The sequence below is a fragment of the Pteronotus mesoamericanus genome, unplaced genomic scaffold (genome assembly GCF_021234165.1).
Source record: "Pteronotus mesoamericanus isolate MK-2021 breed Mesoamerican mustached bat unplaced genomic scaffold, CSHL_Meso_final contig_347, whole genome shotgun sequence".
Lineage (NCBI taxonomy): Eukaryota > Metazoa > Chordata > Mammalia > Chiroptera > Mormoopidae > Pteronotus > Pteronotus mesoamericanus.
In genome coordinates this window covers 16,642,032-16,668,498 of record NW_026555137.1, presented here as the reverse complement: position 1 = coordinate 16,668,498, position 26,467 = coordinate 16,642,032, and the positions used below count along the sequence as shown (strand labels likewise).

General features: G+C 52.8%; 1 protein-coding gene across 1 annotated transcript in view; it reads right to left on the bottom strand.

Annotated features, from left to right (window-relative positions):
• Positions 1-26,467, bottom strand: part of GALNT2 (polypeptide N-acetylgalactosaminyltransferase 2) — a 158,555-nt gene that overhangs the window by 25,332 nt on the left and 106,756 nt on the right. Inside the window, exon 3 of the mRNA XM_054576727.1 lies at positions 21,523-21,676. Within this exon, the coding sequence (XP_054432702.1) occupies positions 21,523-21,676 (154 nt within the window). The remainder of the gene's footprint in view (positions 1-21,522; positions 21,677-26,467) is intronic.

The window sequence follows — 26,467 nt, the reverse complement described above, 5'->3', positions numbered from 1 at the left end:
TGGGCCCCGCACGGCCACCCCGAGGAGAAGGGGGGCTGGGCTTTCTGTCAGCATTACAGAGCTAGTTCTGGGGGGTGACGTTCTTCGGCAATTCGGGGGCTCCTCAGGGCTGGAATCAAGGGCAGTGGCGCTGCCCTTCCCTCGCTCTCTCCTTTGCCCACAGCAGGCATGAGGGGCGGCCGCGCGGCTTCGCGGAGCCGTCTCTGGAACCTGCCACGGCCGCCTCACCCCTCACTGTGACCGCGACACTGACCCTTAGCCTGGACAGCAGGGAGGCATGTCCCTCACCCCGCCAGGCCGGCTCCAAACGATGTGGGGGACGCCGGCGCGGGCCCAGGGGCCCGTTGCCTCTGGGGAGAGCCTTGAATGGCCTCGGACCACGGCTGTTCAGGGACCAGGCCCACACAGGACGGGCCGGTCCCAACGAGGCACTTCTCAAGCTGGTCTCTAAGACACAAACACATGAGGGCAGCGAATGGCTCCTTAGGACGATAGGACTCTGGTACTCCAGGCCGGAGATGCTGGCTGATTAAAGGCAAGCTCTGCACGCAGCCGCTACCGACAAGGAGGCCCGTTTTGTGATTCTGACCTAACTCCTTTTTAAATGCACTGATTTTCTCGCTCGTTCTCAAGATTTGCACTTGCTATCATCCCCTAGAGACAGAAACGGCCAGTGAAGTGGGACCAGGCCCGGCAGAACCCATGAGGGATCCTTCGAGGCAGGCTCCACAGACCTGAAGAACACGTGCCCAGAGGCGGTGTCCCAAAGGACCCCAAGAGAGCATGACATCGAGGCGGGCGCAGAGCGCCGCGGGCTTCCAGCCTGGCAGGACGCCGGGAGCGGCGGGCCGGTGCGGTGTGAGGGTCTGCAGAGTCAGCGAGGCCTGGAGAGCGGCTGGGGCAGGCTGCTGACAGGTCTTTGGCCCTGGGAAACAGTTCTTCACCAGTCCCCCGCCCCCTTTAAAAGAAAAATCCTCACCTGAAGATCTTTTGATTTTAGAGAGAGAGGAAGGGGGGAGAGGGGAAGAGAGAAAGAGAGAGAAAGACCAATCAGTTGCCTCACGCAGGCACCCTGACTGGGGACCGAACCCACCCCTTAGGCATGTGCCCTGAGCAGGAGTAGAACATGCAGCCTTCTGGTGCACAGGACAACACTCCGACCAGCTGAGCCACGTGGCCGAGGCTCAACCAGCCATTTTAATACCAAGGTGGAGAGAGTAAACAAGTCTGGCTGTGGGCGGAAGGATAGGGACCTGTCACTCAGCCCCAGGACGGTCCCTCCAGGCCAGCCTTTGTGACCTGCGAGCACGGCGCTACTTAATGCACTGTCCCTGGCGCCGGAGCCACTGAGCCCTCCCCTGGGCCCACGCGTCGGCGGACACGCACTTTGCTCCTCAGCTCCCGCCGTTTACCACGGCTGTGAAGGACCTGCTCGCAGGGTCGGAGGAGCCCCCTCTGCAAAGGGAAATCAGCGGCAGGAGGACGCGGATGTGCGGAACCCCCTGCAGCTCGGCCACACCACACGCACTGCGACGGTCAGGGCGGGGGCAGAGGCTCAGGCAGCCACACCATGACCGGCGAGTCCCCCACACCTGCAGGGAAACGGTCAGCAGACACCAATTTTCCCTCCTGACTGGGAACACGACTTCTGAGAAGCAGATTGTGAAAACGAGCAAGAAAATCAGTGCCATTAAAAAGCAATTAGGTCAGAATCACAATATGGGCTTCTTTTCTTTATTACAGTTATAGGGACAGCTTGATTTTAATTAATCAAGAGAAAACTGCATAATATACCAGTCGTTGTTGTTGGAGGAACACGCATTCTGGAATTAATATTGTACTTCATTAGAGCTCTTGATGGCTAAGTCTTCAAGGACAAGCTGACTGATAGGCCTCCCCCACCTTTCCAAGAATTAGCTGATTGTTAGAGGAAGGAAGAATCTGCCAGCTTCACTGTAAACAGATTACCAAAGAATGCCACCCCCTAGAACTAGCTCTGTAATGCTAATGACAGAAAGCCCAGTCCCCCTCTCCTCACGGTGGGGGCGGTGGGGGCGCAGGCCCCAGGAGAGGCTTACTGCCCACCGGCTTCCTCTGCGGCCCTGGGAGAGACCCTGGGAGAATCCAAACGGGGAGGAGGAAGCCTTTCTCACGGTCAAGTCAAGTCTTGGTCAACACAGCCGATCCAATCAGGCCCCATTCTCTCCTTTTCCTTTTCTCCGTGGGAAGCCACCAGGCGCTCGGGCGGCATTTCTCACAGCGCCTAGCACGTCCACACTCGCATCGTTAAAATTCTTCTACATATTCACAAGGCACCAAGTTTTGCTAGGAATCGGCAATCAGAAAAGAGGTACCCCAATTTTGTACCCCCTGTTTAGGTAAAAACCGAGGAATATGTTATATCCCATGAGGTAAGAGTACGCGCGTGTGTGTATATGAACTCAGGCCCCAAGTCCTCCCAGTGAGCCAAGAAAAGGGGGAGGCAAGGGAGTGAAGAGTTTCTTTGAAGAGAAACAATAAATCTTGCGTGTAAAGAGCCGCGTTCCTGCCAAGCGGTCCTGACTGCTCAGAGCTCGTGACAGACGTGCAGAAACCCTCCGGGGGTCGGCTGCCGGGGACCTTCCTCCTTACGCTCGTTTGCGGAGCTGAGTAGAAGGGGGACTTAAGTCAGGACCAGGAAGGGCTTGCGGTTCGTCTGTTCTCCCTCCCAGACGAGACCAAGTGCCGGGGGTGCAATGCCGAGGACAGAGGACGGGGCGCGGGGTCCAGCCCACTCCACTTTCCAAGGCTCTGTACGGCAGCGGTCCCTCCAGTCGCTTTTGGTCCAGTAAAACGGAGACTTTAAAAACAGGGCAACATGGAGATTTAAAAAAAAAAAATAAATCCTCAATGTAGTTTTACATTTCTTTGCGAACCCACGGCTGCCAGTTGCGGAACGCCCGACGGGGTGGACAAACGGGCCGATCTCCAAGGCAAGGGCCCCTCCGCCCCTGGGGGCGGGATGACGCTGTCGCAGCCTCGTCTTTGTGCGGATGTCGCCCTGGAGGCTGATCAAGACCCTGGGGAAAATATCCCACGAACGCCGGCGGGCCGGGGAGCGAGGGGCCAGCCCCGTGGGACAGCGCGGGGGCTGCTGCGCGGTGCGCAGGGCGGCACAGACGCCTTCTGCGCCCCCCGTCGCCCCAGCCGGTCCAGTGCTTTGACGGAGGGACCCTGGAAGCCGCGGCTGCTCCCTGCGACCCAGGGCGCCTCGCGTGGCTCCCTCCTGTGGGAGAACGGCCCTCAGGGCACCACATGGTTACCAGGACCGTCAAACAGAAACGCAGGGTCAGGGACTCTGAGCGCTGGGAAGGTCCCTGTAGTTCTAACGCAGGATATAAACAGGCGTGTGGCCGCTGTGCCACCGGTGGCTGTCATCGTGGAGGTTAGAGGGGAAATACCTCCGGCGACCTGAAGATGGGGCCAATGAGACGGGCCTGGGACGCGCTTCCAAATCCAAGTGCGGCGGGGGGAGGGGGGCGGGGGTGCGGGGGTTGCTCAGAGTGAGAACTCTGGGCACGTAGCCCGTGAAGGGCTCCTGGCCTTGCCAGAGGAGCTCCAGTGATGGACAAGCCAGGGAGCTGGAGCAGCGTACTTGAACAACAGAGACTTCCAGAACCTCTACAAGGTCACGGAGGAGCTCCTCGCCAAGAGCCAGACCACGCTTACTGTTCGACAGCCGTCCCGGCCACACAGAGGGTCGCGGGAATGAAGAAACACGGGTGAACGTTGCCCAATCTCCCGGAAACGCCCAGTTTGCTAGGAGTTTGTACGGAAAATACTCAGGAACTTGATTAGTACCTAAGCATTATTTTACATTAACAAAAAACAAGTTTCTACTGTGGAAGAGAAGGGAAATACCCACATTTTAAAAAATGAAGCAAAAAGTTAAAACCAACGTTGAGCCTGGGGGCCCGGCACATGGAGGGGGGGCCCGGGCCCCTCTGACGCCGGCAGGGCAGGCCCCGCAGAGCCCGGAGCGGGGCTGAGGACCCCGCCGCCCCAGCGTTCAAGCCTCCCCGCGTTCTCACTCCGGCATGGGGCCTGACACCGGAGGAAATCCGATGGCACTGGGGACCCGGAACGCTGGTCTCCGCAGCAGCCCCTGCCGCACCCCGGCCTCCCAGGCAACAACTCAAGGGGACGTGGCGCCGGGAACTGCACGGCAAACTTTGGGCCGTTGACAGGTTCTTTCATGTGTTACAGTTATTCACGTTTTCTGTCTCTTCAGTGATTCTGAAAATTTCCATGTTCTTAGAAAAGTATCCATTCCATGTAAGTTTTCAAACTTATTTGCATGAATACTTAATTTTCTCCTGATCTTTACAAACTCCGTCTATAGTATGTCTGCTTTTTCCAGTTCCTCACGTAATCATGCCTTTTCTCTGTTTTTGAGATTCAGCAGTCTAGGTTTTCCACTTCTTGAACACGAAGCTTTATACAACCCTCTGTATTGTTTCTTGTCTTCCTAGTTCATCACCTTTTTTCTTGCCTTCTGCTTTTGACGTTCACCCTGCCGCTCCCACCTTCTGGAGTCGCTGCGCGGGCCTGGGCTGGGCCTGCGGAAGGAGCCAGTGGCTCTAAGTCTGAGCCACGTACAGAAACAAAGGCGGGCCTGTACTCAGCGTGGGGAGGGTGGGGTAAATCGCGGGTAAGTGCCCGGAGGTGTAAGGATTAGCTCCTGACTCTGAGACTGACGTGGCATCTCCCCCGTCCAGTGCCAAGCACACACCCAGGGCAGGGCCAGGGGACCGAGTGGCGAGGGAGCCCTGGGGCCACTCTGACCTCGGTCTCTCCTCCAGACCCAGCATCTGAGTGCATACCAGTCTCTACGCGCACCTGTGGGCCAGGTGAGACAAACCAAGAGACCCTGTGGGGGGTCACGCTCAGGTGGCAGGGCCAGGAAGTTTCAAAAATCCTAAGAATCAATTAAAATAGACTCTGTTGACTCCCAGCCCCTTTGCGCGCTGCTGTGGACAGAGGTGCGTGTGTAGGGGTTGTCCACAGGCAGGGACGCAGGGTGGTGAAGGCTCCGAGCAGCAGCTGACCCACACAAAGCCCCAAACACGCAAACACCCGTGCCGTCCCGTTGCCTCCCCCCGAGACCGAGTACACGGCAGAAAAGGGCGGGGCGGCTGTGGGAGGGGCTGTGCCCTGGCAGCCCGACAGGGCGGTGCCCCCGGGAGGCACCTGCCAGGCTGGAGGCGGCGTGGGCCGGGCACCCGTGAGGCTCAACCGCGCATCGGGACTCCGGAGAGCTCCAGGGAGAGCAACACGGCCCCGGCATGGACTCCTGACCGCCGTGACACCGGGGCAGCCAGCGAGCACTCGCCGAGTGGGCTCGCCCGGGCGCACGCGCAAATCCCGCCGGAGGCGGTCGGGCGATGCCCGGGAGTCTGAATCTGAGGAGCTCCCTCCCCTCCGGCGAGGCGGGCGCAGACGGGTCTGCCGCTCCACTTGAAGCGGCACAGAAGCCTGAGAGGTGTCATCAGCAACAATCGTCCTCTGTGATAGGGCCAGCAGCAGAGTCCCCCGAGGAGCTCGGGATTGTACACGGATCTCAAATGCGAGCCACACAGCACAGAGGTTGAAAGCTCTGCCGCCCCCGGGGACTCGGTTTCCCGTCCCCTGCCCACCCCAGCCCGAGCCCTGGCATTCGTCACGCACGAAGGACCCGGCTTGCTGTGCCTCAGGCTCTACCATGGCTACAAAATGCAACCCTCCCCCCACCCCCCCGGGAATGTCCAGGCTTCGGAGCAAGACCTAGCTCACGCCTGGAATCTGGATTCACAATAAGCCGGGGGTGGGGGGCCCTTGAAGCAGCTGAGCCTGTACCTCCGGAGCATGCCGAGCACTTCAGAGCCCCTCCATCCCAGGCACTTTCGCCCTGACCCGCCCGAAACAAGGCGGGCAGCTTCACAGGACCCTTGCACAGTGCCTTTTGCTGTAGGTATCTGGGGAGGCGAGAAAGGCCACGGGACGGGATAGGCATTCAAATGGAACAAAACGGAGAAAAAAAAAAAAAAAGAAAGAAAGAAGAAGAAAGCTAAATAGCTGTTGTATAATTTTCATTTAATTAAAACCCAGTTAATAATCCTCCAAACAGTGATAATGGCATAATATTCCACCTAATCAACTAATTTCTGATCAGTCCTAATAGCTAGAGAGCTAATTCTACAGAGGTCTTTTAAAATTGAAGAGACCCAAATCCTAAGCTATTTAAAAACCTCTGCAGGACCCATCTGAAATTAAGCTTCTTAAGAATCTCGTTGGCAGGAGATTTGAATAAGCCCCATTAATCAGCACAGGTTTGTCTCCCTCCGAGAGGGGATTAGCCTGAAGCAGCCCCGCATCCTGCAGGCTCCAGCATCTGTACTGCATGTGAAACAGAAGCCTGTGCTGAAACAAAACATTTACCCTCCGGAGACATGAGACACGGGGGGCCTCTCCTCCCCACTGCACTCCCTTTGAAGTCCCTAATCCCTGCAAAAGCCAAGAGTTCCAGAGGGTGAAGCACAGAGACCCAGGGCAAGAGCACAATCCAGGAGCCCGCTCTGCGTCCACCCAACACGCTGGGCGTCGGCCGCGGCCGTGGAAAAGCTGCCCGTCATCTGGGAGCACCCAAGTGGAAATGCCAGGTTCCCGCCGCCGCTCTCAGCAGCACCGCCTGATAGAACCAAGCTCTTCTCGCATTCAGACGGCATCCTCCGCCCTTGACTGCTTCCAGTTTTACAGACACTGCATTTCAGCTGAAAACTTTCTCAGGACTCAAGAGCTATTGGAAGTCGAGACAGCAACAGCGTTGGATGAAGCCATCTGAGCTTCGTGAGACCTCCTGCTGCCTCTGCAGGTGGGGGCGGGGGTCCGTGCTGAAGGAAACAAACAGCGCTTTAAACCGTCAGTCCGGCATCTGATGCCGGAAAAAGGTGCCCTCTCTGGAGGGAAGCCCACCCTTACCAGACAGTACCAACCACGTGCTCCACACCTGCCCCCTGCTTCTCCACCAGAACAGGAACCCCCAGCAGCCCTGGCTCAACCGCACTGCCCGTCTCTGCCTCCTTGGGCCGCCGTCTGCCTCCCTGATCATGAACCCCGCTTTCCAAGTGGCGGCGCCTTCAGTGTTTATCATAACGGCTCTGTGAGAGGTGCGTTCCTCTTCTCCCCGCTCCCTACCGTCTTGAAGAGTTAACCCTGAAGAGCACCACTCTTCGGTTTATTCGGGCAGCTGCCTTTCATGTCTGCCTACATCCTTCATTCAGCCCGCCCCACAAACTCAGGCCAAATGCTGAGTTTTGTGGCCACGTGGCAGCGGTTCTGACTTTAAAAGCTGCAGAAGAGAGCTGATGCACTGTTTGCGAAGGACGGTGCTGGTGGACCACCGTCTTCAGAGATCCAGTTGCTTTTTCTATGTTCCTGCCTGTTGCACAAAGCTCAACTTTTCACCAAATGATACTGTTACTAGTCGTCAAAGGTTGCATTGTATCCATTTCCTCACAAGGCTAAAAGGCAAACAGCTGGTCTTGTCACTGGACAAGTGTAAGAAGGTAACCTTGAGGGAGGAGCGTCACTGTGTCGCGGTCCCTCGGTGCAGCGTGTGGCATTCCACACGGAGCCCGGGCTCGCACCCTTTGTCTGGGTCTGGCTCGGTCACGTCCCCTCGAAGCAGCATATGTCGGGTTCCCTTTCAACCTGCTCATGTCAAATGCAACATCCTTTAGGAATCTTAGGGAGCGAAGTCAACTTTCCAAAATAACTGAAGGGTATGTTATGGTAGAGAATGCTAAGGTTGATGCAGGCTTCCTGGATACTGAACATTTATGTTCAGTCCTCTTGACTATAATTCTGGGGCGTGCCTTCTTTATACACCTGCAGAAGGTCATATACCCTTCTTGGAAACACAAAAGTCACCCCCCTCTTGCTCTTGTCTTACAGATTTTATTGTAGGTGAACTGTGGAGCCCCAGAGGTGAGTCCTGATTGGCCTAAGACAAAGCCATTTGGCCAGCCTCCCTCACAAGCACCAACAGCCACGACTTAGTTCTGGCCCAGGATTCTAACAGAAAGTCGGCTGGGAAAACTCCGAGTTGCTTTGCTGATAAAAGCACAGACTCGGTAAAGAAAAGGCCACTTCTAGTCCCTTTGCTTCCTGTCTTGAAAGTGAGAGTGATGCATGGAGTGATGGCAGCCTTTTTGCAACCCTATAAGGCAAAAACGAATGAAGCTGAAAAAACAAAATGCTGAAGACAATGGTGAGAAAATCAGAGAGCTCCCATTCGGCTGAAGCAGCCTTAGTCACCTTCAGGCTTCCTGCGGAAATGACTGAATAAAATGTCTCTTTTTGCTTAAAGTATCCTAACTGATACAGCATAATAAAGGAAAATCGAAATGGCTTCAAGCTTCTCGGTTACAATACTAAATAGAAAACAGTGAAATAACATATACAGAGTTTCAAAGGGGTGGGGGGAAGAGACATACCACAGACACTCTATGCATTGTAAATTCGCTATTCTGACATGAAAGCAATTCTCAGGTGAGCAAGCCCAGAAAGGACTTCCAGGAAACCATGTGAAGATGTGCTTGCCCCCCTCCAAAAAACCCCCACCAAAAATACCCCTCAATTTATGGCATGAAATGGTAGAATGCATTAAAACTATTTCAGCAGTATAGGCTTGTGTAAATATGGTGATATAAAAAGTTTCTTTAAAAATAATTATAATTATATAAAATATAATTTTAACAATAATCTGTGCCTAATTCCAGATAAATCAACAAAACCAGAAAGTGGGCAGGATAAAGTAAAAATACAGTAATTCTTCATCCTGTCTTTTCTGGAAATAAACCAATACTCCTTTCATTATCAATGTTTTCTACGGAATTTTCATAAACATAAGAAATTACAACCTAAATCAGATGTAGGAAACAACTTTCTTACCTACTGAAGAAAAACATAACTGGTAAAAGAGACCAGCACAATAAAACACAACATGTTTTTTTGGGTAAGAGACAAAAGAAAATAGTAGAAAAGCAAGGAAGCATAAAAAAATAGAATTGCATAAAAAATTAGGTAACAGGCCACATGTTAAAATAGCTAAGTGTCCTGTTACAGCTCAGACTGTTGGACTGGCCTCAAACCAAAAATACAATACTAAGTTGCTTCAAAAAGACAAACCTGAATCCAAATGACACAGAGAAAAAAAGGCAGAAAAATAAAACTAATGGAACACAAAAGTATATCAAGAATCAACAAAATAAGGGAGAAGATTAACACTGTACAAAGTAAATGCATGGCAAAAAGGAAAAATATGAGATGCACTTCCCGATGGTAATTTTCTGTTAATAAAGGTGTAATCTGCAAGGAATATATAATTCCTACTTCCCAAATGGCAGTATGCAAACATACCAAGCAGGAACTCTTAGAAAAGAGAAAAACTCATAAAACTGGAGCCGAAGCTTCCCATTCTCCTCTCACGCAGACCCCAGTCAGCATCAGAAGGTTCTGAGTGCCGTTAATCGGGCTGCTTTAACATGTAAATTTTGAACTTTGAAACAATTACAGACACTGCCAGCCTTTCAGGAGGCCCCCTGACGTATTTACAGAAACAAGGCGTCAACACGGTGGCCCGAGCTTTGGGTGGCAGCTCTTTGGACTCCGCCACTGCCTGGTTGTGCAACCTCATGGAGCCTCAGTTTCTTCCCCTTTAAACCACAGGGGCTACAGCAGGGGAAGCTCCTTTGTAGGGCTGTTGTGCGGATTACAGAAGCGATACACTTGAAGTACAGATCCTGGAACATAAACTTTATTGTAAGTAGCGTGCTACGAATAAAACCCGACATACGTTCCGAGGAAAACCATCAAACTGTTATGTCGGCCTACATCACACTAAAGCGAAAGGAAAAAAAACAAGTTTAAACTGAAAAAAAGAAAATAAATCAATTTCCTACAACTTAGAAACTTTCTCCGAAATAAGCATGGTATTTAAAAGGAAACCAAGAGCAGGATTCCAGATGAATGAGAAGTAACAACATTTTGGTAACTTAAAAGCAGGTTTAAAAATAAAACTCATGACATTATACTCAGAAACATTTAATCAACATGAACTAAACATTAAACTCTGAGGCGGGGGAGGGGGAGAAGGAGAGAAGAGGAAAACAGAGGGAAGAAAATACGAAAACATTTGTCGACTTGAATATGCTAGAAAAGCGATAAACATTCCAATTCATATATAATCCCAGTACTTGGTTCTTAAATATGAAAGAAAGAAAGAAGAGGAAAAAAGAGAATAAGGAAAAAAGACAATGAGAGAGCAAACCACTGGTGGGCATTTCTAGATAAGAAAAGAGAAGACTTAAGTGTGTATACATAAAACACTGCCAATAATTTTGAAAATTAAGTGAAATTTATGATTTTCTGAGGAGATATAAAGTATCAAACTTAATTCACGTAAAACACAGAAAAAGTTATATGTCAATATCCATGGGAGAATTTTTAAAAACTCATCAAAAGATTACTTGATTAGAACAAAAAACAGCTCCAGTTTTAGATGACTTTTATAGGTGAATTTCAAGAAACAATTCCTTTGTAAATAAATTTGTCTCAAGGATCTTTTTAAAGGCCTTTGTTCCAAATTCATTTTACAATGAACTCACTTTACAAAGTTAGTATAAATATGAAGCTAAAGCCAGATGAGGACAAAGGAAATCTTAATTCAAAATCCAAAATAAAACAGTAGTTAAATTCTGCAATATATTGAATAAGTTCTGTAGATCCTCAGAATCAAATAATATACTCACATTTAAAACAGTACTTCCTTTGAAATGAGTGGGCAAAGAGGTTACTCAAAAATACTTCCACATTGTCAACATTAAATAAGAAACAACCTCCATTTCCATTACTGGAGAATGAACTAAATAAACATAAGGTGGAATCTATGAAGCCATTAAAGATGAAAGCTATATGCCAAGTGTTTCCTACATATTATCTAGGGAAAAAAGTAGACCGCCAAATGCAAATACAGTTCATACTGTTTGTACGCAATTACACGCAATTACACGAACCTAAGCATCCGAGGAGATAAGAGACAGATCGAGGAGGACATTCATTCCTAAGAAGCTAATGCTCACATCAACCCTTATCCAAAACCAGATTTTTCGATAAGGCTAAGTGCCTTTTAACTACTCTGGAATGATTTCCTTTTCTTCCTTGGTATAAAGCAAATGTGTATAATGTTTTATAAGCTACTGCCCCAAGAAAAAGAAACAGTTTAAGAAACGGAGTGTCCTGGCGGAGGGCCTGATACAAGGTGGACCGGGTCATGAACGTTCAGGGACAGATGCCAGACATCGTAGCCACTGTCTGCCTACCCTAAGGTTTCCCAACAGCGGACGGGGGATCACGGCACAGTTTTCAGATCCTCATCTGTCACCAGCGCCGTCACTTTCCTACCCCTGAGTCCCTGAGGGCTGGTGCTGCTTCACCCAAGACCCTGCCGACCCTAAGGATGGACCCCTTCCTGTCAGGAGGCCCTGACAAAGGCGCCTTCGGAGGGTGCCGGGGCCACGCACTGGCCTCCCGGCCGCCTCTTGGCAGACAGGACTCCCGCTGCTGGGGAAGCAGCCGGCCGGAGAGCTCCCGCCCTGCCCATCGGCCACGCGGTGAACAAGCACCCAGGCAGGGGGTTGCAAATGTACCAGGAGCTACATCAGGGCTAACTAATCTCTAGGGTAACCCTCGAGCCAGAAGTCTGCCGGGAGATCCTGTATTTGTGCTGTTGGTTGCAGTTTACGAAGCCCTTTCGTAGGTGACCTGAGCCCAATAACAAGTGTAAGCTGGGCAGGGCAGGCGTTTCCACAGCCTTGCAGATCAGAAACCCAGGGTGCAGGGAAACGACCTGGACCTCACTCTGGGAGTAAGTGGTGGAGCCATTCACACAGGCTCCGCCCCCCACCGTCAAGGGCACTGACATCTGTTTGCTTTCATTTGGGACAGACACCACAGTGCAGGGCAAAATTTATGATCTGTGAACCTCACACCGCATTTGGATTCCAATCAAACACTCAGGTTCCTTCCTGCTTTCAGTGACAGTCGAGGTCCTTGTTGCAGACCAGCTGACTCACAGAGAGCAGCTAGAAGTTCTGGCTAAAACACAGCGAAAAGTCTATTTGAAGGAAATGGAGTCCAGAAAGCAGCTGGGTGTTGCAGGGCCAGGTTCCAAGCAAGGAGGGAAGGCCCTGCAGGCCAGGCCTCCTGGGCCCTCCTCCCCTCCAGCAGGGGGAGGCGGGAAGGCTGAGGGCGCCAGTGACGTGGGGTAGAAGCCACGCGAGGCTTCCTCAGGTGCCGCGGGGCTGGGGCGGCCTGCACCGGGGTCCAGGGCTGGCGAGGAACAGGGGCCTCTACAAACGCCTAAGACTTCCAGGCAGAATCCCAAAGGGCTACTTCCTCGTAGCAAAAGGGAATGGGAAATGCACCAGCTCTCTGCACAAGACCAAAGTCCAGGTTTACACGAGCTCACGTCTGGGCTTGATCCAGGCGGTCCACCTTCGTTTAACTGCCTGCCCGGGGGCCGGGCATCAGCTAGTGCCTATAAGAGTCGCTGTGTTTGTTCATACACAAGGAAATACAATAGCTGAGACTACGAATCCAACAGATGGACTTAGAAGCAGAACAGATATTGCAGGCAGAGGAGCGTGAGGGAACAGAGGGAAGGGCAATGGGCTTGTGTCTGGATGGTGGCACAGGGAATGGAACCGTAAGTTAAGAATACAGGAAAGAGCACAAGGGGACAGAGGCTGTGCAGAAATACCTCACGACGATGTAATTAGGGACCCAAAGGGAACGAGGGGAGAAGATGGGGTTTAAGCAAAACTGACAAAAGACATGAAGCTACAGATCCAGAAAATCCTATGAGCGTCACATGGGTTCGATACCAAAAAAAAAAAAAATATCTAGGTATGTTGTACTGAAGTTGCTGAAAACCAAAGAGAAAGAGAAATACCTTTAAGGCAGCTGGACGAAAAAGTCAAAATGCCTTCACAAAGCAACAATGAGGCTCAAGTTGCTATTTCACCAGAAACAACAGGAGGCCAGACTGTGACTGAGTGACAAGGGAAGAGTGGTGCAGTCACTGTCATCTTGGAACTCGGTATTTCGTGAAAATACTCTTCAAAAATGAAGGTGAAACAAAGATGTTTTCAGACCAAAACAAAACCAAACCAAAAAAACAAAAAGAAAAATCAGACAGAATTCACTGCCAGCAAATTGGCACTGAGACGTTCTCAGCCAGCGAACTGGGAAAGCAATCCCAGGTAGAAAAATGAAAATGTAAGACATGAGGGAAAATGGAAACACAAATATATGGACAGATCTAAAAGCTCCTTACTGCACGAAACCATTACAGGTGTCCCGTGGAGCTCACACGTAAGCACAGGCTCGTGCAAAGGGGAGAGGAGCGCGCGCGGAGGGTGAATCACGAGGTCTGAGCACTGTTCTGCAAACAATACAAGTGCTCGTTTATACAGATCCTAAAATCTGAGTCAAGAATGCAACAAACTAACAGAGGGGCAATACTTCATCTAAAAGAAGGACAAAGAGACAAGATAAAGAACACAAAGCAGGAGGGAGAGTGAGATGCCTGTTTAACCCAAATACACCACAGCGCTTGCACAAAATGCAGAGGACTAAACTCTTCTATGGAAAAACAAGATTGTCGGAGTGGTTACAGACCTAAAATCCAAGTATACAGGAGAGACGCTTTAAATACAAGAACTTACGGGAGAGACGCTTTAAATACAACACCACAGAGAGGTAGGAGGTAAAAGCATTGGGAAAACATAGGAAAAGAAAGATGGCGCTGGCTGTACTGATCCTGGGCAGACAAAGAGCCGCACCAGTGAAGGGGTATTTCGTAAGGAAAAAAGGGTTGATCCACCCAGTAGACAATGGCAATTCACCCATAGGCCTAAAATACGAAGGGCAGAGTTCAGAGTGGAACCGCCTGGAGCTGGTCGGCTACCCTGCCTAGGCTACGCAGGGCCCCGCACGGCAAGACGATGGAAGACAGATGTTCGCGTTCATCACCGTATTCCCAGGGGAGGGTGGGAAGACAGGACCAAAGAGTAAAGAAACGCAATCGCGTTCCTCATTTAGAACTGTAGCCCGGAGTCACAGCCAGGGAAACCGAGCCACACGTAAAGATGGGCACACGGCGTTAAACTCCAAAATACGTTTGCTACCACTTTTCAGAGGAGACCAGGCCCTTCAGAGATGCTATCAAAATACAAATCGAACCTCTGCTGTGTGAGGCTATATACTCTTCCAGGCTAGCGCCTTCTTTTATTTTGGATGCAATTAAAGCCTGAAATGATCAAAAAGGGGAACATATAAAAGGGGGGGGGGAATGGTCTGCTGCTGAAAATCCAGAGTTGGTTTTATAAACACTAAAAACAAGCAAAAACAAAAAAGAAACAAAATCAAAAGAAAAAACTAATGAATCACGCCATGGCTCTGGTCTCAGCTTCACCCCTAAGGTGCAAGTCAGTCCGCGGGTGAGTGGGCAGGGACCGGGGAAAGTGAGAGTCGCCTGCTGGGGCAAAGGGCCGCCGTCGACTGCCCGGGCTGCGCACACTCCTGCACCCGCCAGCGTCGCGGGCAGCGCGGGCAGAGACCACGCCGGCTGGCACACGAGCCGCTGCGCGAGCGATGTCCCCAGGGACGGGAACCAGGGCGCCCTCTTCCAGGAGGGAATTTCCTCGGCGCTCAAGAGATGGAAAAGGGAAACCCAACCTGGCTGCTTCTGCTTCTCAGGCTCCTGCCAGCCCAGGGTCAGCGGGCATGCGATTCCTCTTGGGAGTCTGGCTCCCAGTTACCAACGTCCAGCACTTCCGCTTTTCTGCTGCACCCAAGCCACGTGCCAGACTCGTGCCCAACAACTGGGTGAACAGAAGGCACTTCTGCAGATGGGACAGCGAGGATATGACCCTGAGCCATCTAGGTACTTAGCGCTCCAAATCCCCCATGAACGCCTGTCCGACCTTGGGCCAGTCGCCCAACGTCTGAGGCTCAGCTGCCCCACCTACCTCCTCGATTCGCCGCTGTACAACCTCACGGGTTCAATCCTGTAACTTCTGACACTGCCCCCCGCGTCCCCCCCCAAGAGGGCTCTAGTAACCAGGTGGGACCTTCCGCGCCCTGGGGGCAGAGAGCCGCTGCTGCCTGACACTGCTCAACACGCTCCCACCTGCGATGCAACAGAGAGGGCAGACGGCCTCTGCCTTGCACGCCGGGGCCAGGTCCCTGAGACTGCGAAGCCTGGGGAGGCTCCCGCTCACGCGGAGCTCAGCGGCTCCGGGGGCTGGCGCAGACCCCCATCAGAGGAATAACCTCCCTGTGTGCTGCGCAGGAGGGCCCTGCAGATTAAATAAAAGGCACACCCATAAAGGGCTGAGCACCGGGCGTGGCACCAATAAAATGTCCAAGAGGTGTCTAGTTGGTGTTATGACGGAACAAACTGTTAAGGCTTCCGGTTAGGCCAGAGCGAAAGCCCTCTGCCCGACCAGCCAGCCGCACATGCCCGCAAGCCATTTAAAGCTGGAGCAAGCGAGCGGTCCCCTGCTTTGAGAAGCCGTGGTCCCACACGGATGCCTTGGTATGGCATCTGCTGCCCCCCTCACCCCCCAGGATGTGGCAGAGGAGACATACGAGGCTGGAGTCAGGTCTGCCAGACGCAGAGGCTAGGCCTGCATGTGTCTGCGCCCTGCTTAGTGGCAGACAGACAAGGGAAGGTGATGTGCGTGTTCATATAAGACATCACTTTTGTAAGAAAAGACCCCTCTTGTGCACCCACTAATGCGGAGGAGAGAGACTTCCTTCTGAGGGGGCAGAGTCTCTTGTTTCCCCGGATTCTGCTCCTGGAAAAGTGAGACTCGGCCGCTCGGGAGTCCCATAACAACTACATTCACCCAGGGTTCACTCCAAGTGGCTGAGTTTATGCCGAAAACTTTTTCTTGGCTTCAAGAATGTTTACTCTTCCCCAGGAACAATGAGCAGCTTGGACTGTCTTTCCCCACAACCCTTAATCCTGATTAGCCGCCTTTTAAAACCACAGACATCAACGCGGACATTCCGGCGAGACAGCACAGCCCAGCCCAGCCCAGCCCGTTACTTCAATGCCTGCCCTCTTTGCTGAAATGTTGCAAAAAAAACAACAAAAAAAAAAAAACAAAAAAACAAAACTGAAATAAATAAATAATGGCCCCTCAAGAGCTCTGATCGCTTTGGGCTGCACTGGAGCTAGACATTTTTTAAAAACTGGTCAGAGTCCTTCAGTGATTATCCTGAACGAAACAAAACCAAAGCTTACGACTGTAATTTATAAACTGCGTAAAAACTGTGTGTTCTTGATTTAAAGCCCGCCAGATAAATCCGCTAGGTGTGTAATTTGAACCAACTTCTCTGTGAGAGGCCGTCTTGTGGGGACGCTGTGGAAGCAGCCTTGTTCTCAGGGGCAATATTTCAGCTTCAGACAGAAAAATGTTCCAGAACACTTCATGTTTAATTTTGTGATGAAAGGGAAGGTGGCAACGCAGGCAGAAACTTTCTAATAATTTAACTTCTGAAACCTGAATAAGATCTGTTCTCTTACCAAGCGGTTCTCATTGTGAAGGGACTAAATAAATAAATGAAAAGGAATGGTGCTCGGCTGATGGAGAAAGAAGAAAACAAGGTAACGTTTTCCCCGCTAAGGTTTATTTGATTTTACTTACATAAACAATTTGAAGGTAAACCACCTCACGCTTTCCCCAGCAGACAGAATAATATTCCATCAACTTCCCAGGTTCCACTCAATCTTTTTACTTCACCTTCCTGTCAAATGCACTTTTGGGCAAAAACAAAAACGAAGCAAAACATAACCCACGAAGCCTTCTGAGTTGGGTTCCGGGAAGGTTTTCGCAGGAAAGCAATCTCAGCTTTAAATGCCGCCGTTCCACCACCCCTCCCCCAACCCCGGAGAGAATAGTGAGACAGTCTTCCTCCTCTGGGGCCGGGGGCCTGCATGCAGTCATGGGCGACGGTCAGCATGAGGCTGGCCCTACGTACTGGCCTTGGCGTAAAGGCCTGGACGAGGGCCTCGGGGCTGGATTTGGCCAGAGCTCAGTCCTCAGGCCTTGGGGGTGGTGTCCAGTCTCATGGGGTTAAACACCACCCGTACACACAACACCCCCAAATTCACACCCTTCCCAAGGTCTTTCTCCTGAACACCAGACAACCCTCGATCACATGCAGAACAGGTCCGCGTGCACTGGGTGCTCAGCATGTCCGAACTTCATTCCTGTGTGTCCCCGACACCTGCTCCGCTCACAGCCTGCCTGTCTCACAGGAGGTAGTGACTCCATGGCTCCCCCGTGGCAGGCACAAACCTCGGGCCGCACGCAGTCTGTGCCCGGCCCACGTGCACAGCGTGCCGGCCCTGCCTGCAGAGGGCGTCGCAGTCTGTCCTTGACCTCCTGCCAGGGCAAGGTCAATGGCTTCCCAACATCGGAGGGAGACGAAACAGGGAGTGTGAAAAGCACCTTCAAATGCCGATAGACTTGATCTGCTTTCAGTCTTGATAATTTATTTGAAACTTCAAGTAACATTAAAGGAGGCAGAGAAGCATTTCTTTTCTTTAATTGAGAAACTGTACTTTCAGGAATGCGAGGGGCCACCATCTCGACAATTTCTGAGAGCCTAGTGTTTTCTGAAGGTCACAGCCACTAGGACATGGCGGGTGCTTCCAAGCTTCCTGCTTCCTGCAAATATTTTCTCTTGGCAGAATTTTTTTATACATGTAAAAGGGTAAATAAAACATAGCCCCAAAATGTACTCCTTTGTTTGGTTTTGCTTTTTCAGGGCTCAGAACCCCGATTCCTTGCACGTAGCCTAAGGACAGACAATAAGGGAGGACGGTCGCGGCACTGCCTCCCAGTCCTGGCAGGACACGCACAGCGAGGGTATTTGTGGTTCACCGCGGAGGTCCCAGGGCCTCCGCTGCTTGGGCATCACTGCTCAGTCTCCTTCATTCTGTCGTCTCTCTCAGCGTTATGACCGAGCTGCTGGGCACTCACCGGGTGCCAGGCCCCGCGCGGAAGCGCCTCGCTGTGCAGCCGGCGTTCAGTGACTGAGCGGGTGCCAGCTGTTGTCCCGACAACAGCCCTGGATGTCGCAGCTCACCGTTCCAGCGCGTAAAGGAGGATGGACATAGAAACAGGGAAAACACATGGTGTGTAGGTGGCGATGGACTGTGGAGAGAACCCAAGCAGGGAAGAGGGGTGGAGAACGCGGGGATGGGGGCCGGGGGCCGCCCTCCGTGGAGTGAAGGGAGGCCTCGCCAAGGTGGCTGCTGGACAAGGTCTCAGGAGACGAGAGACCAGCCCTTGTGAACATTGTGCGTAATCCCCAGTGACCGAGGGAGTCACGTTACACCATCTCACAAGTGATAAAGGCCACGGAATTAAGAGCGTCGTTGAGTTTGGGATTTCTTCACGAGTGCAGACTGGGTCCTGCTGGGCGAGCATTTCCACAGGCCCACCCAAAGGGAGACGCCGCAGAGACCGAAAAACGGGGCCTCTATGTAGGAAGGTCAGCTGCTTTATAAGGCTCTTCATCAGGTGGATTGGGGCAGGGGAGGCTCAAACGAGGTAACTTGATCTCTTGATCTTCACGGGACGCTCACTAAGAAGGGTTCTTCTAAAGCCTACACTCTGAGGACAGCACACTGGTTCAGTTCCAGGCATCCAACCGACGCTGGGCGCTTTAATTTAGCCCGAATCCTACCAACGCGGCAGGCATCCCAGCTGCTCCTTCAACACATGCAAATGAACGTGACAGCAGCCCGCGCTAAAATTAAACCCACCTAAGAGGCAGCCCACCATGGGATGAATAGTCAAACATCTGTTTGGACACACTCCTATTTCAAAAACTGGGAAAAAAGAAATCTCTCTCTATAGAGAGAGAGATTTGGGAACTTTCAAGGGACTTTCCATGGAGGCAGACCTCGGCCCCCACGCTGATGAGCCACAAGAAAGGGCACTGTCTTTCTCAGCTCTGAGGAAAGTCTGTGGAGGACAAGTCACAGAGGTGAACCCAGCCCTGACACCGAACAGGGAAACGAAACTCACACCATCACTCCAGGCAGCTGCCTCCACTCACCAGGTGAGATTTCGGAGCTAGACTCTGCTAGGACGTCCACCACTCCCCCGGAATTTAGGCCGAGCCCCTCTCTCAGGCCGCGCTGACCCTTTCTGGTCTTAGAACAGCTGCTCCTAATCACTGGGCACTGCGGGAGGCTCGGTTCCCTCTCTCTGCAACAAGGACAACCTTGTGTCCAGCGGCACGTGAGGACGCTGGGAGCTGCTGCGAGGAGCGTTTGGCACAGGAGGGGTGCAAAGTGCCCCAGGGCGGGAGGGCGCGGGGACGCGTGCACCTGGGACCCTGTCCCCAGGTGTGCAGCATGGACGAACCTGCGACCGCTCACACAGCTGAAGGGCTTTCAAGGGTCCCAAGGCCCCTCACGGGCTGGGGTCCCTGGATTCCAGGTCATCAGCCTCCACTTTAGTTGAACAGTCGACCGTGCCGACTGTAACCAGAAGCGCAAGACTGAGTTGCCTTTAAAAAAAGTGAACGGGTTAGAGGAAACATTAAACAAAGGCAATCTTTTGAAGTGGATGTAAAAAATAAGATTACATATGTCATGTCATGTATATGTTCATATATCTATCTTATGTTTCATGTATTTAAAGTATCACACGCATGCACTCGCTCTTCCTTCCCTGTTCTGGAAGAACTGGGAATCCACAAACTTAGGAGCTGCTGTGGGTGAACAGCTGGCCGGGGCCCAGACCGAGCGCTGAGGAAGGGGCCCGGCGGCTAGTTAGCTGGCCTCGTGCTGTCAGGAAAGCTCCGTGACAGTGGGAGAGGAAAGTCCTCTTTTCATGATGCTGTTAACCTGTAAGCCAGAGCTGATCTTGAAGGTGTGTGCACGTGTGCAGCTGACCCTTAAAGGACACTGGTTTAAACTCTGCGGGTCCACTTATATGCAGATTTTTGTTCCATAAATGCCTGTGCTGTTCTTGACCCATGGCTGGGAGTCCACGGATGCAGGGGGCTGAGCGTATTCACTGACCTATGACATTTCACACAGCGGACTTGAGCATCGGTGGATCTTGGTATCTGCGGGGGTCCTGGAAGCAATCTCTGGGGAATACCGAGGGACGACTTTAAGTTTTGGGGGAATCAAAAAGTCATACGGGGATTTTTGACTGCGTGTGGTTCAAGGGTCAGCTGTAATTTAGTTGGCTTTTTGTCCCTCCTCAGCTTATCCACCTCTCCACCCTGGAACATGCACCCCAAGAAGCTGGACCCCCGCTGGCGCTCTGATGTCCGGGCTGCCGGTCAGGGCCGCGCTGCCACCCCCTCCCTGGGCGACTCCGGCTCAGGCCTCGCCCTCCCGGGGCCTCGCCGACTGACCCTCCCACACTCCTGGTTTGGGGCAGACCGCCCTGGACCCAGGGTGCCGCCTGCCCTCTCTTCCCATCCCCCTACCAGCTGGAGCGGATGCGATTTTTGTGACTGAAATCACGGCACCCGAGCACAGGCAGCCTCTGCATCACAGCTGATGTGGCTCATGCTCTGTCACGTGATGGGCGAGTGGCTCTAACAGTAACTTGAGCAGGAAGTCCCACTAAGCACCCATGAACACGGCCGCCTCCACATGCGAGGCCAACCCACTAACGGTCCCAGGTGAACTGCTCCCCCCATCCAAGACCCTTCGCAGCAGGACTTAAGGTACAGAGGAGACCTCATGTTCCTGACTAGCGGTGACAAAATACAGGACAGAGCCTGTAAACGCCGGTGCCCACCACCCACAGGTCCCAGATCCCCGAAGACTCAAAAGACAGACGCAGACACAAGCGCCCCCCGAGCACATGGGCTGGGGAGCTACTCCCACCCCCCGCCCTCTGGCTGTCTGCTCAGCGCAGCATCTACCTGCTGGGCTCTTGCCTTCCCCTTCTGGTCTCTAGACACTTTTCCAACTTGAGCTTCCCGACAAGCAAGGATTTACATTTTCTTCCTTCCAATAAGGCTGTGAGGAATGGAAAAATCATGGCTTTTTGGTGAGTGGACTTCAAAGATAACACGCGATGGATCAATACACATGAGGCCGGTCGCAGGACTTGCTCTTGCTGGTTCCCATGCTCTGGCCAGCAACCCAGCCTCCAGGTACGGACCGGGTGCATCTGAGGAAGAGACCCCGGCCCCACATGGCTCTTGGCTCCTGTGGGTGAGGTTCCATCGCCATACGCCTCGGAGTTTTTCCTGGTTTCACCACCCCATAAAGATACATGTTCAGTTTCAGAGTAACAGACAAATGTTAGTGTCCCAGTGCAAGCTACTTCCTGGGCGGCGGAAGAACAGGTACAGCCCTAGGCCAACACCCAGCTTAGCACTTACTGGTCATGCCTGGTGTCAGGTATGGCTCTGTCCATCCGCAGCTTATCGCTCTCCACTTGGTTGAATTTGTTGCGGGCGTAGGGGTCCTGCCCGGAGCGCACCATGGTCCCTCCGACGTAGGCTTCCTGGTTAAAGTCCCGCCATCGCACTTTCCCTGAAAGGAGCAGAGCAGAGGGTGTGGGACAAGGGGAAAGAGACCCGGGTACTGGGCGCACACCCTCCAGCGACAGTGTCAGGTCGAGAACTAGCACGCAGGGCTGCTGGCTCTGACAGGTTCAACCGACAAATTAGCCGAAAGCAGCCCGAGCAAGCTGTGTCCTGTGTACAAAATGCTTACAGTTCACTATCACATGAAAGATAAAGACGTGGACCGCAATGTTTGTCCGGTAAACGAAATTCTCTACCTATCAAAGTATCTGTGAGTATATTTTGCATAAAAGGAGATCATTATCTGCTCGTCTCGCCTTTTCTGGAAATGTGGTAATGCCAAAAACATCTCAGATACGATGAAAAAGATAACGTACAAGCTAAACAGAAGGTATCCTATCACATAACATCAGGTAGCACAAAATAAATGTTTAAACAAATGATTACAACCCCCAAACAATAAGCTATCCAAACACCCTCCGGTGAGACCTGCCCCAGGGATGTGCTTCTTGCAGCTGTTCCCACATCTGTGTCCACGAGGGAGTGAGTGCAGTCATTCCTGGCACACACGCGTGCAAGCACGCAAACATCCTGGCACACACATCAGAAGATACACACCACACATGCATCTGAGCACACGCATCCGAACACACTCCTCGTGTTCCCTTCTGGAGTCAAGGGCGCCTGGCCCACGCATGCCTACAGCGGCCGCGACCCGCTGGTCAGATCAGCTGCGTGGCTCCCACACGCCACACACAAGGCTCTCCACGGACCCAGCCCGGGGCCCGGAAGGCTCCACTAGGACCTGGGGTAGGAGCCGTGCCGGCAGGAGGCTGGGATCTGTGCTGCTGGGTGGGGTGAGCCTGGATGAGCCTGGGGTTACCGAGACAGAGCCAGAGAGGCGAGCAAAGGCGCTGATGCCCAAACAGAAGAAGGGTCCATTCGGAGGGAAGACGGGCTCAGGCCAAAGAGAAAAGCCAAGGCTTGGTGTCCATCCAGGATTTAAATCCTTGTTAACCACTCGCTACCTGTGACATTGGGCAAGTTACTCATTCTTTAAAATTACATTTCCTAAAAATAAGTAAATAAATAGAGCAAAAAAGGTTTTTCATGAGGATTAAATGGCCTACTATGTGCTAGTTCTATAGTTACAGCAAACTCAAACAAAAGGGGGCGGGGGAAGGAAAACAGTAACAACAGCCTTGTCCCCAAGTGGCCATAAGTGGGAGGAAATGTAAGGCGTTACGGGGTGCGCAGTTCGGGGGTTGCTGTTCTGTGAGAGGTGGGGCCTGTCTAGCAGGGGGACTTTGAGCAGACACCTGACAAAGGGAAGGCGTGGCCAGAGAGCCCACTGGGATGAGCACCGGGTGTCACGCAGGGCACTGCGTGCAAGGGCCCTGGGGTGGCAGGGAGGTCACTGCGCAGCAACCAGCCAGAAAGCCTTTGAACTCAGAAGACTGTGGAAGTGCCGGTCAGAGAGCTGAAGGCGGGGCTCCCGACAGCGACCGGCACAGGCAAATGTGGGGGTGGCAGCTCGTGAGCAGCATGTCACGCGTTGGGTGCATGAAACTAGCGCGTGCACCGACACACGTGCGTCCCCAGCGTGGTCCCTCTGCGCCCAAGTGAAAGAACGCCAGGCTCCTGTCTCCAGGTCAGAGACCAGGAATCCGAGACTCCGCGACTCGTGACCTGCTTGGGGCTGCAGAGCAGAGTTCTGTCCGAAAGCTCATGGGCTTCCTGTCACAACTGTCCTGCCCGGTCACCCCCGCCACCTCATCACAGCAGGTTGCCGTGGGAATGACACTCGGGCCACAGAGGTCCAGCCTCTCAGATGAGACAGCGGTTCCAAACTCCACAGCTCCCTGGCTGCGGGGCGAGCCCGTGCCCCCCACAGATGTCTGGCTGTGGGAGCCAGCGGAGCATTAGCATTTCCTCCCACCTAAAATACAATGTTTCCAAGAACAGCTTTTGGAAACATGTTTTTCCCGCTAAGGCAACTGTGGAAATACTTGCCGAGCCTCCCCTCTCCTCACCTTCCTGCCTTCACCCTCATACGTGGTCAGGGACAGGGAGGGGAAAGGCACCCGCCTGTGCTCATGCGCATGTGGCCCTGCCTCCTCACCAGGTGAGCTCGGCCCCTCGGCCCCTCACAGACGAACACAAGTCGGGAGCTTCCGCTAAAATCTGCGCCACCCGTGCCTACCCCAGAATCCAAGGCAGCTGCTTCCAGCTAACTTGTGTGATGGCCTGAACACTGTCGCTACCACCGGGAGAAACCCGGAGCGATGGAGCCCCATCCACAGCCGGAGAGAAGGCTGTCCCCCCGGAGATGCTTCGCTTGGATCCTGCATACGCCCAACCTGCTTCTCCCCGGAGGCCTGGGCAGGGGAAGAGGGTTCCGTCTCGGCTGCTGAGTCTGCACGCGGGAGGAGCCGGAACTACAGGGCCTCCGCTGCGCTCTCGGGGCCTTAGGCCCCCACCCGCCTGCGCACCCCCGGTGCTCCCTCACCCCAACGTCCTCTTGGAATAAGACGTGAGAACCACAGAGCGTTCCATGGACGCCCCGTGTCAACTAGCTGTGGAGCGTGGAGCGTCCCTGACTTGGCCCCAAGCCATTGGTGTAGATGGGCGCTGACTACACGCTAGGCATCAACGGTGGCTCCTGCAGGTCCAACGAGCAAAGCAGACCTGATGCCTGCCCTGTGGAGGTCCTGTTCTGGGACGGCGGGGGGTGGGGGAAGACAGACAATAACATAATGACCGTAGTAATAAATGTATCATTAAAAACGAGCTGAATGCTCCGCTGGTGAGAAGTGTGGGTCCATGGAAGCATCTGACAGGTGAAGCTGATCTAAGTGGGGGTGGGGGAATCGAGGAGGGCTTCCTGGAGGAAGGCATATTCGAGCTGAGATCTGAACAATGAGTAGGAGAAGCCTTTGCGACTTTGCAGAAACGCCATCTTTCTTCAGCTTCTAAAGACTGCAGGGACCGACAGAGAGGTACGCCCCACCCAGCGATCCTTCCCTCGGACGCAGGGATGTCTTCGCAGGATTCTCCTGGGCTCCGCTTTTGCCTTGAGACAATTTTCCAAGGCACAAAACCAATGACTGGAAACAGGTTATAAATGGTTTTTCTTCATAAAAGCTTAGGAGTACGTTACAGAACAGCAGGGACTTTCACACACTTTGGCTATGACATGCATTTTATGTCACATTCCAGATGTCACAACGCGCACACACACGCACAGCTAACAGGAAGGTTTCGCCGTCACTATGTGTGAGCAAATATATTCTATGTTTTTCACATGTGCCTGACTCCTGACACTGGCTTCACACACTAATAATGGGTCACAAGCCCTCATTTGAAAAACACTGGGCCAAAGAGCCGTTACTGAAATCTGCCGTGTCTCTCTGAGACGGAGTTGCTGGGGTTAGAGCCCCCTAAAAGGTGGAGGCAGGAAAAAGCAGAGAAAGCAGGGTCCTCGCAGGGAGCAGCTGCCCCGGTCCGATCACAGGCGGAAAGAGAGGCTGCCAGACGTACAGACACTGGAAAGCTGGACAGACGTCAGTAAACAGGTGGAGAGAAACAGTCAAAACATCAGATACAACGTCTGAATATGCTGACTTAAAAAAAAAATAACCCTCATAAATCATCTTCTATTTCTATCACCTCTTTTAAAATTTTAACAAGTACAGGAGAGATTAAGAGCATTAGAAAACAAAAATACATGAAAATCCAGAGGAAATGGACTTGGCCAGGCAGAGGTAGCAGATGGAAAATCCTGCCAAGATCTAAGACTTCACATGAGGAGGCAGAAACGAGTTTCAACATCAAAGACGGCAGGAAATCGGGACACGGACGTAAGTAACACGAGAGAAGAGAGTGAACGTCACTATCCTAACAGGGGCTATGCAAACAGCTCGCTTCTTAAATGAGGTTATGAAAATATTTAGGAGGAAATTTATTTCCAGAAGACAGAGTTCTCTGGGAAGGAGGAATTGCGCAACCCCGTGGAAACCCGAATCTGTAAAAAATGAGATGCTTACTGAGCTGGCAGGACCAGCCACCTGCCTGCGACCTCGCACCGACCTGCTGGGGCTGGACTGAGGGCCCGCCCCATCCCAGCCAGCCCTCCTGACGTTCCCTGTCCCCATTCCATGAGCACATGCAGCAGGCCCAAGTCTCCCTGCGACTCAAGGTCATACCCTTGCACCTGAAGGTCACACCCCCTCACCCCAGAGTGGGAGGGAGCTCTTCCACGCACAGAACAAATTTCCTGTTTCGCAATGAAGCCTCACCCAGAGGAACGAGCACCCTGCGTGCCCTGCACAGAAACAAACACCAGCGGTCTGGCCCAGGGCCTAAGGCACCTGCGGCTGATCACAGAAAAGCACCCCAAATCCCGCGCACAGCCCTGGAGCGCACAGCGCCGCATGGCTCTTGGAGACGGCATCTGCGCTGCTGACACCGCGCCTGAGAAACACCGCGGCCTGTGCTCGACCCTGGCACCGGCCCTCCTGCTGTTTGCTTGCAGACAGGATCTCTCCAGTCCTCCTGCCACGTTGACGAGGGAATCAGTCAACTCACAGGTCAAAGCGCAGGGCACCTGCGGGCGCGGGGTGCTAATGGTGGGCCCGCGCCAATGCCCCGTCACAGCTGCGGCTCAGAGGACCTGACGGGCCCTCGGGCAGCCGGGGTCACGGGGCACAGGAAAAGGGGCGGCCGAAACAACTCTCCCCGGAAGACACAGGGCCCAAGGCTTTCTAGTCTGTGTGGAATCAGAGTAACATACTACCTC